Raw genomic sequence first — 14,928 nt, forward strand, 5'->3', positions numbered from 1 at the left:
GAGAAAAGTTTTACATAATATTTTCGTTTAAACATGCCAAGGACCCGACGACAAAGAAATATAGCCGGTCGGACACGGTGAGTCAACATACGGCAAGCAATGCAAAACGTAAGGAGCCCAGACGAGGAGCTGGAACCGTGAGTGGCAACGTGTACTTACAAATTACACTGACAAATACAGTACAAGAATTCATCAGCATTCACTTGGCGAGATGGCACTGAAATATCAGAAATGAGGTGCGCTACATTTTAAAGAAGAACAAATAGGACGAGGCGAAGGATTTTCATCCTGCTGCCATAAATGAAAAGTGAATCTACCACCATCCCGATAAATCTATTATATCCAGAGCCTAGAAATCATTTGAGCAGAAACTACAAAGAGAACATTAGATCGTAGAACTCGGCGCTCGCAATGGTCAGCAATCGAGCTAAAATTGAAGAACATAACGGTTGAGGCATTTCTGTATAAGAAGGTGCACGATAAAATTTATCACTCAATTGGCACATTTCAACCGTCAGAAGGGGAGCATCCAACATATGCCCAAATTTATATATACGACGTCGAAACCGCTGTTCAAGAAAGAATGCCAAACAAAGCTAATGGCTCTTGCAGCACTGAACTCGTGCACATTTTGACTCAACATTTGGTTGATATTAATCCATACGCGCAAGTTTTCAGCATGATGAGCTCCATCCTGCAAAATACTCCTACTGAACAGAAAAAAGAACTTAGAATGCATATAGCCAACAATCGAGCTCAAGACCAACGTCGATACAACGACGCAACTTCTATGACGTTGCTATAATATCCTAACTTATTATTCGTGCGAATTCGCACGGGTTCACCTAGTAGTCTTTATTATAACACGGCTGCTTAACAAATCTTTTGCAAGGACTTACAACTATTTTTGCAGATCTTTAATGTCCCTCATTAATTTTCCTCATAATAATACGGTTTAAAGGTTTACTTGAATACTCTCATTTTATAAACTAAAACACAAATCTAAAGCTTTTTTTTAGTATTATAAAAATAAATAACAATAACATTGTTTTAAATACACACTGTTGAGAATTACAAAGGAATTAGCACCGTTAAGTTATGAACTTAACAAAAAATGTCAATGCCATAAAAAAAAGATAAGCAGAGAAAACAATGATAAAGCCCATTTTATATATAACTAAAATTAGAAATTATCACCAAATGAGATAAACCCAGTGATTGTTATTTTGGATGATTGTACTTCCATTATAATACTTGTAAACCTAACAACATCCTGTTAGTTATGCTATGTTATGACAGATGGCAGTGTAAGCCAAGGTCAAAGATACTTTATATCACAGTTTATCTCAGTCAATACTGTGAGGTAACCCATGAAAGCAGGAGTGAAGTGAAGTAGTTGAATAAGTTGTAGATTAGAAATCTAACAGTAAATACAGAACAGATATTTTCCTAAAAGTTTAAAGTGTGGTTTCGTAGTGATCGGTATATAATATAGTGAATTTGAATTAGTTGTTGTTTATGAACAATGGCAGTAAGAGGGAGACATATTTTGAGGAAACTCTTGAGTGAATACAAGATGTTAAAGAGGTAAGTCAAAATAACTTATTTAAATAGGTTATTCATATTTAAATAAGTAGCAAAATTGCTAAACGAACTGTAACGGTAGTTTTATCTTTGTTTGAAGTTAGATTTAAAAACTCTTTACGTAATATGTTTACAGAAGTAACAGAACGTTTGCAAGAAGAACTTAACAATAATGGAAATAAATACCGATTCAAAATTATTCCTTATTCAGAGACATAAAAGGTCTTAAATCCTCATATTAATGTAGTTAACCAATTTTAACGTAATTTTTACAGGACCATTGCACATTTTATGCTTTACTTTTTTATTTTTTTATTTAAAAAAAATTATTTTATTATTATTTTAATTATTTTTTAATTATTATTACTTTAATATTTTAAAAGCTAATTCTTTTATTTTTCCCTTGCCAGATATTACTACCTAATTATTCGATGAATCAGACGTAAGATACAGTAGTATATTGGATAAAATGTGTACTTTCTCCGTTTATCGGTACTCCTCGAGGATAGGTTAAAATAAATTAAATGAATTGACTGAAAATGTTTTTGCTTAAGAGACAAGCATTTTAAAATGTATACCAAATAGCATAGGAAAAGAAATAGATCTTACAAAATTCCGTAAACTATTGAAAGAGTACATTTTAAATCTACGTTATTTATTCTATAGAAGAATTCTCCACCTCCCTCAAGTAATTTAGTAGTTTAGATAAAATACTCTAGAGTGTCCATTATTTTTTTCTGTTACTTTATATTTTACCCTCCTTATGCTTTATAATTTTTGATTTTAGTTTTAGAATTCATTGATACTGCTCATTGTTTCTATGATAGTAATTAAAGTACAATTGCATTACATTTCCCAGACAAAGCAGCAGTGTAAAGCTGAGCTACTATCACCAACCAACGTCAGAGCCTCTGCGTTACCAGACAATCGGCCAGCTGGCCACCACAGCTGCAGATAAATGGCCAGACACTGAGGTGGTAGTGTCTGTCCAGCAATCCCAGACACTAACCTTCAGTCAGGCAGAACATCAGGTACCCTACAGCTGTAGAAATACAGAAACTTTAACTAAAAGCAGAAAGAGAGCACTATTAAGATGGAAGATCGTATAGAAAAATCTCTGAAAGTTCTCCGCACCTCAGGAACTGGACTGACTCTATTTTTTTAAATACCTAATTCTACTGCTGACCTGAAAATTCACAGTTGAGGAATCCAGCCCTCTTTTTCTCCCCTCCCTCTCTCACAAAATTGATTATGTGAATACATACCCAGAATGGGTTGAGGGTCGTTGGATCTTTGTCTTTATGAACCAATAAGTTAACATTACTTCTCAGGCAAGAACTCCTGTTAGTAGAAATCATACACACAGATAATACTATATTATATTTTATATTCTTATTAATAAAATATCTAATTCATCCTTAACTGTATTCACAGGCCAACAAGCTAGCAGCTGGGTTTCTAGAGCTGGGTCTTCAGCCTGGAGACAGACTAGGTATTTGTAGTCCAAACTCTACACAATGGTTCCTTACTGCGGTGGCAGCAGCCAAGGCTGGACTCATACTGGTTAGTAGCAACCAGCAACCAGTAACCAGTAGGTAACAACCAGTATAGCAACCAGTAACCAGTAGGTAGATACTGTTAATACTGTTCAATTAAATGGCGAGTAGGTATTTTAAGCCAAGTATGAATGGAAATGAGAGTAGGATGAGTGGCGCGATCTTGTAGTCTTGTTGGTGACTAAGGCCGACATTCCTTAGCCACAGCTGTTAATTAATAGCCTATACAGCTAATGGCAACTAAGGGACCTACAGTTTATAGTGGAATCCGAACCACATTTATGCCTTGGTATATACGAATTGGTCTAATTATCAGGATAGTAGGTACTGCGGATAGTCGTAGTACTCACCCGTGCGGACGTTAATCCACACTAGGGAATATCCCATCCACAGTGCATCACTAAATAAACATCCACAATTCGTGACCTCCTAGTAGCTGGATTACAGGAAGACACCACCCGTCCCAGTCCAACTGGAGGTAACAACCAGTATAGCAACCAGTAGCTCTCTTTGTCCAGGTTTGCCAGATCTCCAGTCTGAAGACAGACTGATTTGTATTTGTAAATCAAACTCTTCTTAAAGTTTCGTAACAGCTCTGTCATTTTCCTCTTAATTCAAGATTTTGTGTGGACAGGATTTGTTTCAACTGTTTTTGACTTCACCGCGATCACGATTTACGATAGTGGTTTTACCCCAATTGCTGAAGGAAATGTTCATGAATTTGGGCAACTGTCATGCAAGATGTCCTTGATTTCTTGGCTATTGCATGAGAACAATAGTATCCTTGCGCATGGGACAAGATGAGAATTTTGCCACTGTGGCGGTTGACAGTAGTTTTGAATGTGGTAGTGTCTGATTGATGGATGTCTGAAATAAAAGAGTGTTTCTCTGGTCGAGCATTTTTGTAGCCTACTTTTTTACCTATACCTTTGATAATAGCTACTACAATTATATTTTGTACTTATGTCACTATAGGTATCCATGAACCCTTCGTACATGGCACATGAACTAGAGTACTGCCTGCAAAAAGTAAGAGTAAAAGCTTTGGTGGTACCTAAAAGTTACAAAACCATAAACTACTACAAAATGTTGAGTGAGATCTTCCCTGAACTTCCAACATCTCCAGCCAATTCAAAACTCACGAGCACAAAGTTACCTTACTTTTCCTGCATAATTGTCAGCACGGATGAGAGTTTACCGTGAGTATGACACTATATGATGCTATTAAATCTGAATCCTCTCTAAGCTTGAGAGGGCTGACTTCAGCTAAATGTTTCTCTATGGTAAATTTTATAGTGTGCTGTACTCTTTGTTAAGAATATCAAAGGTTAAGCACTTTGCACTCTGGTATTAGACGTGGGATCTAACAGTTAATCACAATCATAAATTTTGTTGGATTGATTGATTTACTAACCTATGTCTTTATTTCAGGGGAACGATTCGATTTTCAGATGTTGCTGATAGCACAGATAGCTTAACGAAATTGCAAGAGACAAATCAAAGGCTGCGTCCAGAACATATTGGGAATATACAGTTCACATCAGTAGGTAGTTCTGTATAAGCTTTTAGTTCAGTAAAACCTTAAGTTTAGTGAGTGCTGATAGTATGGATTTGAAACATGTATTTCTTTTGCAGGCATAAATGAAGCAGCTGATCACAAAATGTCTGTAAAACATTATTCGAGGCCAGGTTACCTCCCTTGGTAAAACTATTTAACTACTAACGTTATTTATTTATTTTTCTAAGAGGTTGGCGGCCTCTTTAACTTTATCTCCACATAGAACTCACTCCCCTGTATGTGGAACGTATCCAGCAATTCACAATTGTTTTGAAACAAAATAATAACAATGCATAATGTTGTAAGAGCTTTTATGTGGTGGCTTATCTAAAGTAAACAAAAAAGTGAGGTTACTTCTTTGCTGTTTTAGGATTTTTTTCATAATATATTACTTTCAAAGGTTGCATGCCTTTACAGGGCATTGTAAGTCACCAGGGAAAACTAAACGAAAGGTGGAAAACTAAAAACTATAGCACTCACACCCCAAACAGGTTTACCAATACCATCTTGAGGAAAGATTTGTTTACTTTTTAAAAATATAAACACCATGCTTATAAACATTATTTTCACTTTATTTCAGGGTACCACAGGAAAACCCAAGGCAGTTCCATTGAGTCACTTCTTATTGATAAATAACTCTTACTTTTGCGGGAAAAGACTTGGCTTGGGAGAAAAGGTACATCATTGATTTTAAAGCAATTAATATTTTTTATGACTTTTTCAGTCACACCCATAGATAGTCCAAGTTGTGCAGAAATCCCTACAACAATTTACTCTAGTTAATTTGACCTACCAAAAATTAGATGCCCCCTTCCTAAAGATAAATCCAAAGCACTGAGTGATTTAAGTCTAGCTTCCCTTATACTGTGAAGATTTTGCAATATATCAAGAAGAGCCATAAGTGAAGTCATTGACCAGTAGATAGTCAATGCCAGTAGTTCAGTCCTAAACTCTGCACCACAGCTACAAGACAAGGGTAAATTAACTCCTCATTTCAATCTACAAAAGTTATATCTACCCAGCTTTGGCATCATGTGAACTTGATGGAGCAGTGTCCACTCTGTTTGCATGGAATGTTCCAATAACGAGGTATGCATTTGTAACAGCGATCTTGATTTTACAAACACTTGGCACAAACGTTTTAAGTTTTTTCCTGATTAAAAATAACCCCGTCGCAGCAAACTTGCCGACTAAACTAATGTCCATTTGTCTGAATTGATTTGCAATCAAAATCTATTTAAATAACATTAGGTTTAACGAGTACCTAGGTTTGCTGCTACAAAGACACTAATAAAGTGTGTTTTTTTAGTAAAATATTAATAGCTTAGTACAAAATAAATAAATTTGCCAAGTTTGATCAAAATATATGCCATAAACAAGCAAACTACAACATTTTACAGTATCTCCATAAGAATAGCATAGAAATTTTAAATTTACAATTTTTTGAATTTTCTTGGTTACCAATAACCATACAAAAACACTTTGATATACCTACTAAATTATCTGCTTTTACGCACTTTAAAAAGGTCTAAAGAGAAATTGGGAAATTTTGTGTTTTGAGGGTCAAAAATGAGAAAAGTAAATTTTTACCCCATAAACCCCCGTTCCCATGGTCCGATCATGCTGGTTCGCAAACTCATTCAAGTATATCCCGCCTTACGCCTTTCAACCAAATTTAATCAAAATTAGACAAAAATTACTCAAGTTATCGCATTCACGGACGTATATGTATATAAATTTGAACGAATGGTGTTTTTGGCCACTGAGGACATCAAAATGAAAAAGTAAATCGGTCCCGGGGCTAGGTCTTACTGTGCCACCTACGATAATAGTTATACTTCCCTATAGGGAAATTCGCTAAAACCATGAATACTGTATACATATTTTACCTAGATTGTTATTTCTGCAGCATTACAAGATCCTAGTACAACCCCCGTTTTTCCATGTGTTGGCCTACATCAGTGCTTTACTAGGAAGTCTAAACTTCGGCAGCACCTTAGTCTTGCCATCACCCACGTTTAATGCTTCAGCATCATGTGAGGCAGTAAGGAGAGAGAGGTTTGTTACTCAGATTAATTTATGTAGACTAATAATTCAAAACTAGTGTCACATAATGCATACGCATGTATTCAATTTGTCCTTTGATTGATCTGTTCCTTATAGTTTTAGACAACTTTGAGGAATGTATCTTTCCTACAGATGTAGTGTCAGCATTTTGAGGTTTCAACCTGTTTTCACATAATCAATCTTATAAAGTGTATCGAAACATTACAGCTTGTCCTTTGGTTTTAGTAGAGTACAGCGTCCACTTAAAAATTCACTCTAAAATAACAAAGCTAACATCAGTGTACTCAAACATTATAGTGTATAAAATGTAAATAACGAAAGTCTTAAGCTTTTACAACTGGATAACAAATCTACTTGCAGAATTGAAAACCCGACCCTATTATCCAACTTCAATGGTTGTAGTATCCAAAGTCGATGGTTCTAGTATCTAAAGTCAATGATCCTAGTATCTAAGATTCAATGGTTGTAGTTAGTGATGGTCAAAACCAGAAATTTCAAATCTCAAAACCAAAACCGAAACTTAAAAAATTTAATCCCGGATCTCGCAAAACCTGAACGCGAAACTTTTAGTTACCTGGTCAAGTTGTTAAAAATACAGGTACTATAATGATAACATTACCATTTATGATTATGCAGTCAAAACTGAAAGATATTTGACTCCTGATCCAGACATAATAACATAAATGTGACGGATAAACTTCAAACCCAAAATAACATTTTTTTTTAAACAAAAAAGTTAACATTAAAATAGACGAAACTCTTGATATTGAAATAAACATAAATATTACATTAATTAGAACATTTAGTGGTAAATATTACTTTTTGTTTAAACAATTTTTAATATTGATATGAAACTGAATTGTAAGCTGCTCCAGTATTTAAGATGCCTTTTGCAGTTCAGTTCTGAGTATAATTTACTTGTTTAATTAGTATTAGGTAATGGAATGTGTTTGCTCCATTGCTACCAGCTTGTGTGTAAACAAGTTACAAACAATAATAATGACACAAAAAATGTCAGCATTTTCAAAAATAAAAGTGCTAAAACTTCCAATTTTGAAACTTTTGAATCTCGAAACTCGCCTATCAAATCTCGAAACCGAAACTTTTCCAAAGTTTTAATGGTGTTGAAATTTGAGATTTGGTTTTGACACATCACTAGTTGTAGTATCTAAAGTCAATGGTAGTCTTAAGTCATTGGTTCTAGTATCTAAAGTCAATGGTAGCATTATCGTGTATTTTCCAGTTGCACAATGCTGCTGGGAACCCCCACCATGTACGTAGACTTGTGCAGTCATGTCTCCAACTTACCAGCTGATGAGCAACTGTTGCACCAGTCCCCAGAGATGGCCGTCAGTGGTGGAGCTCTGTGCACTCCAGAACTCTTCCGCAAGATGAAGAACACCTTTTCCTGTGACAGGGTCATGGTGAGTTGATTTCGAAAGGGTGTAAAAGGATTGTTGGGGTAACAGGCTTACCTGAAAGGAGAAGGGTCTACCTGACATTTATTCAGGAGTACCTCCTGAAAATTGTTACCATGTAATGTGACAGAAAAACAATATTATGAATAGTAACTACATATTTTGTGAGCCAACCTATTATCTCAGCATGAATGAGATGTACCTATAAAAGTTAACTTTATATAAGTTAAGAAAATATAACTTCAGTAGATTTGCAACTTTTATGAGAAGTCCATTCAAGTAATTTATTTTGAGTAAAAACTGACTAGGCACATGAAAATAGATAGTTTGGTATCCAAATCACATGGTAATACACTATTCAATCAGTGATATGATATAGACAAGTATTCAGTGCAAGATTGATTTTACAAGTGCATCCAATTTCAAATATTGTTTTGTTCAGTCTGTATATGGACTGACAGAAACAACAGCGATGTGTTTCACTTCAACCAGGGAAGATTCAGAGTTCCACATGACTTCAACTGTTGGAAAGGTGTCTGAAAATGTTGAGGTATGGTGGTTAATAACTATTTATTTATTAGTAAAATTTTGGAACTACTGGTTTTCTCACTTGTTTTCTAAATTTTAAAAGGTCATACAGTATTGTTGTATGGTATCGGTACAGTATAGAAATACAGTTTCTTGCTTAACTTAAATAATTATCTTTTCAGCGAATTTCCCATATAGGGAACAAGCTACTACAGTATTATCCTAGGTCCCATGGTAAGACCTAGACCCGGGACCAATTAACTTTTTGTGGCGAGTTCCCCAGAGCCAAAAACACCATCAGTTCAAATTCAAATATGTAGCGAACGGTTTCATGTAATACATAACTGACATACATTATGTAGATAACTCCATCTAGATAAGGAATGAATGCCATTTTTAAAGAGATATAGTAGTGAAATGAAAATCTAATCAGGCAAATGGCAATTCACTTAGTCTGCACTCTGCGGGTTTGCTGCGGCCAGGATATTTTAATTATTAGACTAGGCAACAATGATAGTATTTGATTGGTTTCAGTTTTAACTGTCACCCCCTGTGATACTGATTAGATAAGTTTGAACTTTTATGACGCCACACCATGGTGTGTATTTTAAGGTGAAGATGAGTGTACTTGCACCATTTATCAGTTGCAGACACTATCTCTGAGCTTCTGTGTTTGGTAGTATTTGAGGTATGTGCCTTGAAGTTAGTAGGTGTTGCCCCTAATCTTCACCAAAATAGTTTATAAATAATTGGCTTTAAATCTCATCATCTATAGGAGGGCTATGCTATAAGTTTGAGTGTAACAGTAGTCCTTTTTTCCTTCCACCTCAACCTCTAAATCAAGAAGCTTCTTAACTTTTTTCAAGCTAATTCGGTTATGAGATGAGTGTCAGAGACTTTTTTGAGCTACTTTGCTTTTTAAGTAATGACATTAAACACAAGCTTGTTGACATATTGTATTGACTAACTGAAGAAACTATTTTATGATACATCAATGATTTAGTCATCAATGAAGTGTTCTCTCACAGGCAAAGGTAGTAGACAAAGAGGGGTTGACAGTACCCTTTGGTACACCGGGAGAGCTGTGGATGAGGGGATACAACATGACAGGGTATTGGGAAGATACAGTGGCTACGGATATGACACTTACAAGAGATGGCTGGATTAAGACTGGGTTAGTACGAGGTGTAGTGATAAAAGTTCCTGGAATTTATTCTTAGGGACACCCTATGTAATACTTTTTTAAGACCTACCACTTTTTGTAGAACTAGAACCCAGAACCAATTTACTACTTTCTTCAGACCAGGCCTAGGGGATCGCATTGCTTTTGGCATTATCACCAAGAGACATTGATGATTGTCTTGATTTCAACCTAAGATCTCAGGAACCAAAGCCCAAAACCCTACCAATCAGCTTATCCCACTCTGATACAATAATAACCAGGGCCGGTTTAACCCATACGCGAACTACGCGGTCGCATATGGCGCTACGAAAAAGTGGCGCCAACGGGACACAATTTTTTTTCTCAGAAGACAAAATTGGAAACAAATTTACTGACAAGTGAACAACTAAATTTTGTTTTTTTCGCTCAGAGTTCAAGTATCCAAAGAAACACACCAAAGGCATTTATTCTGTTTGTACCAACAGCACTTCAACTCAAGGTATTGATTTGCAGTTTCGATTCGTAGTGAGCTGACGCTCGGCAGAGTACAGCGCGGCGCCTGTGGGTTTCATTTCATGTTTCATGAATCATGCCCGAGATAAGCGCGCAGCGCCACTTGTCACAACAAGAAACTTCCCCCTCCCTTCTTCCCCTCCTAGAGCAGAGCAGTACGTTGTAATGCACTCTAGTAGGCTTATCACTAATGGCAATAGAAAATGATGTTCTGAACCAGATTGATACCGACTCAGCAATTAAAGAATTTGCCAAGATCAAAGCTAGGAGAGTTAATTTTAAACAGGTAAGAACTTTTAATTTGAACTGTTCAAATTGAACAATCTGTATTCTTTTTGTCAAGGTAATACTTCAATTTGGTTTGTCATGTTTTCTACATGATTAATGTATTCAATTAAAAATTCCTCTCTTGTCATCTCCCTATACCTGTTTTTCATTGCAATATAGGCTTTATAAAAACTTATATCGTATCCAAGTTATCCTGTAAAAATTGATTTCACATTTAGAAATAAATTGTTAACTTTGGATTTTGCTGAAGTGTATATGATGAGTAAAAATTTTAAATTGCTGTGAGTAATAAACAGTAGTTGAAAAAAGTCTTTTATTGTAAGTATTCTTCTAACCTAAACTTATAAAAAAGTTCTTTCCAAAATTTTGGAAATAAAATTTAACAAATAGGGTTAAGTTACGTTCATGGGGGTTGCGGTTGGGGTGGGGGGATTCTAGGTGACGCTGATTCGGGTGTTCGCTTAACTCTGAAAAATTCCTAGAACCGGCCCTGATAATAACAACTAACAGGGTTTAGTTGTTCCGAATAGTATTTTATATCGTCTATGTACAGACGTGAAATTTGAGGAAATAAATATTTATCTAACAAGAGCTTTTTGAAGCAGATGGTGGTAATTCTTTGGAGTATACCACCCCTTAGTATTTTAATTCCGTGTGAATTCAAAATAATTTGTGAAAAGAATTGCTTTAAAAAATGAATGTTCAAGAGGTATCCTGAATTTATTTTTAGACACAACCAACATTCAAAAAAAAATATTTGTAGACCAAATTTATCCAAACCATAGAATCTAAAGGTTGAATTACCTTTTGAGCATGCAAAGTGCTGTTGCCGAAGATAAATTTCTTCCCTAGCAGATAGTACCATTTCTAGGGAGAGAATAGGCACTTCACCCATATATTCAAAAATCTACAAATAAAAAAAAAATAAAACTTTAGAATTCAAACTATGAGTTTTGAACGATAGATTATAATGTATATAGTACCTATACTACTTTATAAATGTTTTACAATATCTCAATGTGCCTTATGAGTTTAATCCAACAGAATTACGTGTTTTGAATTTATGGTAACACTCTTGTAGGTATATTTATCATCCCTCAAACTATACTTTCCTATCACTTGTTCAGAGACAGGTTTGTACTTGGGGAAGACGGATATGGACAAGTTGTTGGCAGAATCAAGGACATGATCATCCGAGGAGGAGAAAACATATCACCAAGGGAGGTAGAGGATTATCTAGTCACACACCCAAACATCTTGGATGCACAGGTATGCAAACTAAAGTTGCGTTTACATCAGAGTTTGCAACAAAATGTAAAAAAAAACATGTTGATAACCAGTATTGTTTTTCTTACAAATTACGGTGTAAACAAGGTTTTTGAAACAGGTACTGTAAGCAGCCTTTTTTAGAAATATATTTCATCACTAGGAGCGAAAGTGGCTCATTTTGGTATGCAAGCATGTTTTACGATTGAGTAACAAAAAGGGAATACGATTAAGTAAATGACACTTTGGCTCTGTGTATTGAACAATTATTTTCATCATACTGTGGGAATAACCTTCTAACGGTTACAAAATTAGACCACCTAGTTTGAGGTTATACAAATTCGTCATCACTGTTTACATTTCTGTTGTTTACAAACATAACTTAACACAACATTAATTTATAATGTATTTAATGTGTCATAAACCAATTTTGAGGTTAGGGAACCAGAAAATGTATAGACATTTTTTCTCTGCCCTATTAAAGTTACCCGAAAACGATAATTTTGCAGACAATTCAGAGAACTAAAACCAGCTTTTTTCCAGACAGTATGATGAAAAACTGTTTCCAAAAAATCCAGTGTTCTATGAATTGATGCAAAACATGTGTTGTTTAACTTTTTTGTACACACAGCTTAAAATCCTTGGATTTGATACTCTTGCCCTTGCCCCTACTACCACAAAGCTATGGGCTGTCTTCAATTTTGATCTTGGATTGATAATGGGTCACATGACACCAAACTCTACCTAATCCTAGACTAATTTTCATAGGACTGAATGGACGAGGTGTGTTTACCTTTATCTAGTTCTCTGTGGAAAAATGTTTAACTTGATGATTTGTTATGATCGTAGATCAAAAACCAACTTTCTTTAAGGTATATGGCCAGGATCAGCGGTAATAAAATTGTGATAGTTTGTGTGACTGATAGCAGGGAGCCAATGTATACCTGCCGTGTCTTGCATCTACTCTGAATATAAGTTAATGGCCCTACTACAGGTGTACGGAGTGTCCAATGAGAGACTAGGAGAAGAGGTTGGATGCAGCTTGAGACTGACTCCCGGAGCTAAACTGACTGAACAAGAGGTCAAGGACTTCTGTAAAGACAAGGTGATGTGTTTGATTAATGAAAAACGCATTGCTAAACTCCGTCCTTGTAACATATTTAGTTAAAACAATATTTCTTGTGTAGGATATAGATCTGTTATGATGACTTTACAAACAAAATACTAATTGTAGTAAAATACCTTAAGGAATTTCACATGTCTAGAATTTTTTTTAACAAGAACAGAGTTTAGTTTGCTTTTAGTGAATTCCACTTTTTGTATAAGTATGAGTATTGGACACTAGGACGGGATACTGAAAGTTACAATACATGAAGTGTTGTGGGAGACTTTTGTGTATCTGTATGTCCCTGGCTCTCTCATTTGTTTAGGTAATGATTGCTACTTAATTACTAGAATGATTGTAACAAACCTTGTACTAGGTTTAGGTTAACAATATTTATGGTACTTTTCTATAACAAAAGTTGTACTCTTCAGTTCAGCGTATATATTACACCATACCTCTTTTTCAAATGACATAAAACACTCATGGAAAGGTTTATTGGCCAAGTATTGACTGTTTGAGAAAAGTAAGCCTTTAACTGAATGTCAAGAAACTGGAAGAATAGAATTTAAGATTTTTAACAAGATTCATTACAGATTTAAAGTTGAAAAACTCTGCATATTATACTCAGCAAATTATAACTACCCTACTTAAAATTATAGTAACTGGTTTTAAATATTTACATAAATGTTTATATAGAGATGTAGGCCTATTGATTTTTAATCATTGAGTTGTATGATGGTTAAGTCAATTTAAAACATATTAAGATTTTTTTTTTTTACAGATTGCTTACTTTAAAATACCAAAATACATCGAAATTGTGGAGGACTTTCCAAAAACTGGATCTGGAAAAATTCAAAAATACAAGTTGCGAGAGGCAATGGAGAAGAAATTGGCAGTGAAATAAATATGATTTATGTTTCTAGAAAAGTTAAACTTATTCTTTCCTTGACCTACGGAAACGTTAAAGAGCACATTTTCCACTGAAATGTTCACAAAAGTAATAATTGTAAGTTAATAATTTAAGAAAACCTAAAAATGTATACACATTTCAAAGTACAGAACCCCGATAGCAAGTCTTATGAGGTGTATTCAATTTAAATCTGTTTATTCATAACGGAAATTCAGAATACAGTGGCTGAAAATCAGCAATGAATATGTGACATTATCAAATAAGATTTCAATTTGTTATCAGGGTAAACTTCTTAACAAGGTTTGCAATTGATGTGGGATTAAGCGTAGTCTAAAAATCATGGGTATTCGAAAACTACACGTGTTATCAAGAGTGACTTGTTATTAAGGTTCCACTGTACAAGCAAGAAACGAAAAACTTGGATATGTGTCACAGAAAAAAATAAAGCAAATAGTACCACAATTTAGTAGGCTATATAGAGTAACTTGATACAAATATTTAACCAAAAGTTTAAAGGCCAAGTTATAGTAGCTTTTTGAAATTAATTAATCACAAATTACAGATAGCTAAGTGGGTAGAGAGCTCATCTTAAAAACGGAAGATTAACAGCTCAATCGTAAGAAAGATAGATCTGGACCCAGTTACTTAATGACATGACCATAGATAAAAATACCTGAAAGTACAAAAATACATAAAATAAAACTTATAGTATTTACACTTATACTGTTTACTCACAACACGGTAAATGGGTAAATACATATAAAAGAGATGGTAAGTGGTATCGATATATCAATTTCAATTGGACACTCCAACCATCATCAGACCCAATAGGCGAATCAACGTCAACCAATATTAGCAATTGGTCTGATGATGATTGGTGTGTCCAATCGAAATCTATCACAACACAAATCAAACCAAAGAGAGTTGTAGAGGCATGGACAGTTTACAAAAAAGGCTAATAATAGAATACATG

General features: G+C 34.8%; 1 protein-coding gene across 1 annotated transcript; it reads left to right on the forward strand.

Annotated features, from left to right (window-relative positions):
* Positions 1-1,279: 1,279 nt before the first annotated feature.
* Positions 1,280-13,961, forward strand: LOC128987956 (medium-chain acyl-CoA ligase ACSF2, mitochondrial-like). Its single transcript, XM_054409088.1, has 13 exons — positions 1,280-1,587; positions 2,444-2,615; positions 3,019-3,147; positions 4,116-4,339; positions 4,572-4,683; positions 5,279-5,374; positions 6,608-6,756; positions 8,009-8,189; positions 8,626-8,733; positions 9,740-9,885; positions 11,802-11,943; positions 12,935-13,045; positions 13,827-13,961. Exons 1-13 carry the CDS (start codon positions 1,526-1,528, stop codon positions 13,947-13,949), a joined length of 1,755 nt encoding a protein of 584 aa, XP_054265063.1. The 5' UTR covers positions 1,280-1,525; the 3' UTR covers positions 13,950-13,961.
* Positions 13,962-14,928: the final 967 nt, after the last annotated feature.

This window comes from Macrosteles quadrilineatus, unplaced genomic scaffold (genome assembly GCF_028750875.1).
Source record: "Macrosteles quadrilineatus isolate MER2022 unplaced genomic scaffold, UCM_ALF_1.0 Scaffold_2__2_contigs__length_208266976, whole genome shotgun sequence".
In the NCBI taxonomy this organism is placed as follows: Eukaryota; Metazoa; Arthropoda; class Insecta; order Hemiptera; family Cicadellidae; genus Macrosteles; species Macrosteles quadrilineatus.

What these genes read in the sequence shown, in the direction of transcription:
- LOC128987956 (XM_054409088.1), top strand. Translation starts at nt 1,526, where the DNA reads ATGGCAGTAAGAGGGAGACATATTTTGAGGAAACTCTTGAGTGAATAC. An exon ending in GATGGCTGGATTAAGACTGG is followed by an intron (nt 9,886 to 11,801) that starts GTTAGTACGAGG and finishes TCACTTGTTCAG; the next exon opens with AGACAGGTTTGTACTTGGGG. An exon ending in AGGACTTCTGTAAAGACAAG is followed by an intron (nt 13,046 to 13,826) that starts GTGATGTGTTTG and finishes TTTTTTTTACAG; the next exon opens with ATTGCTTACTTTAAAATACC.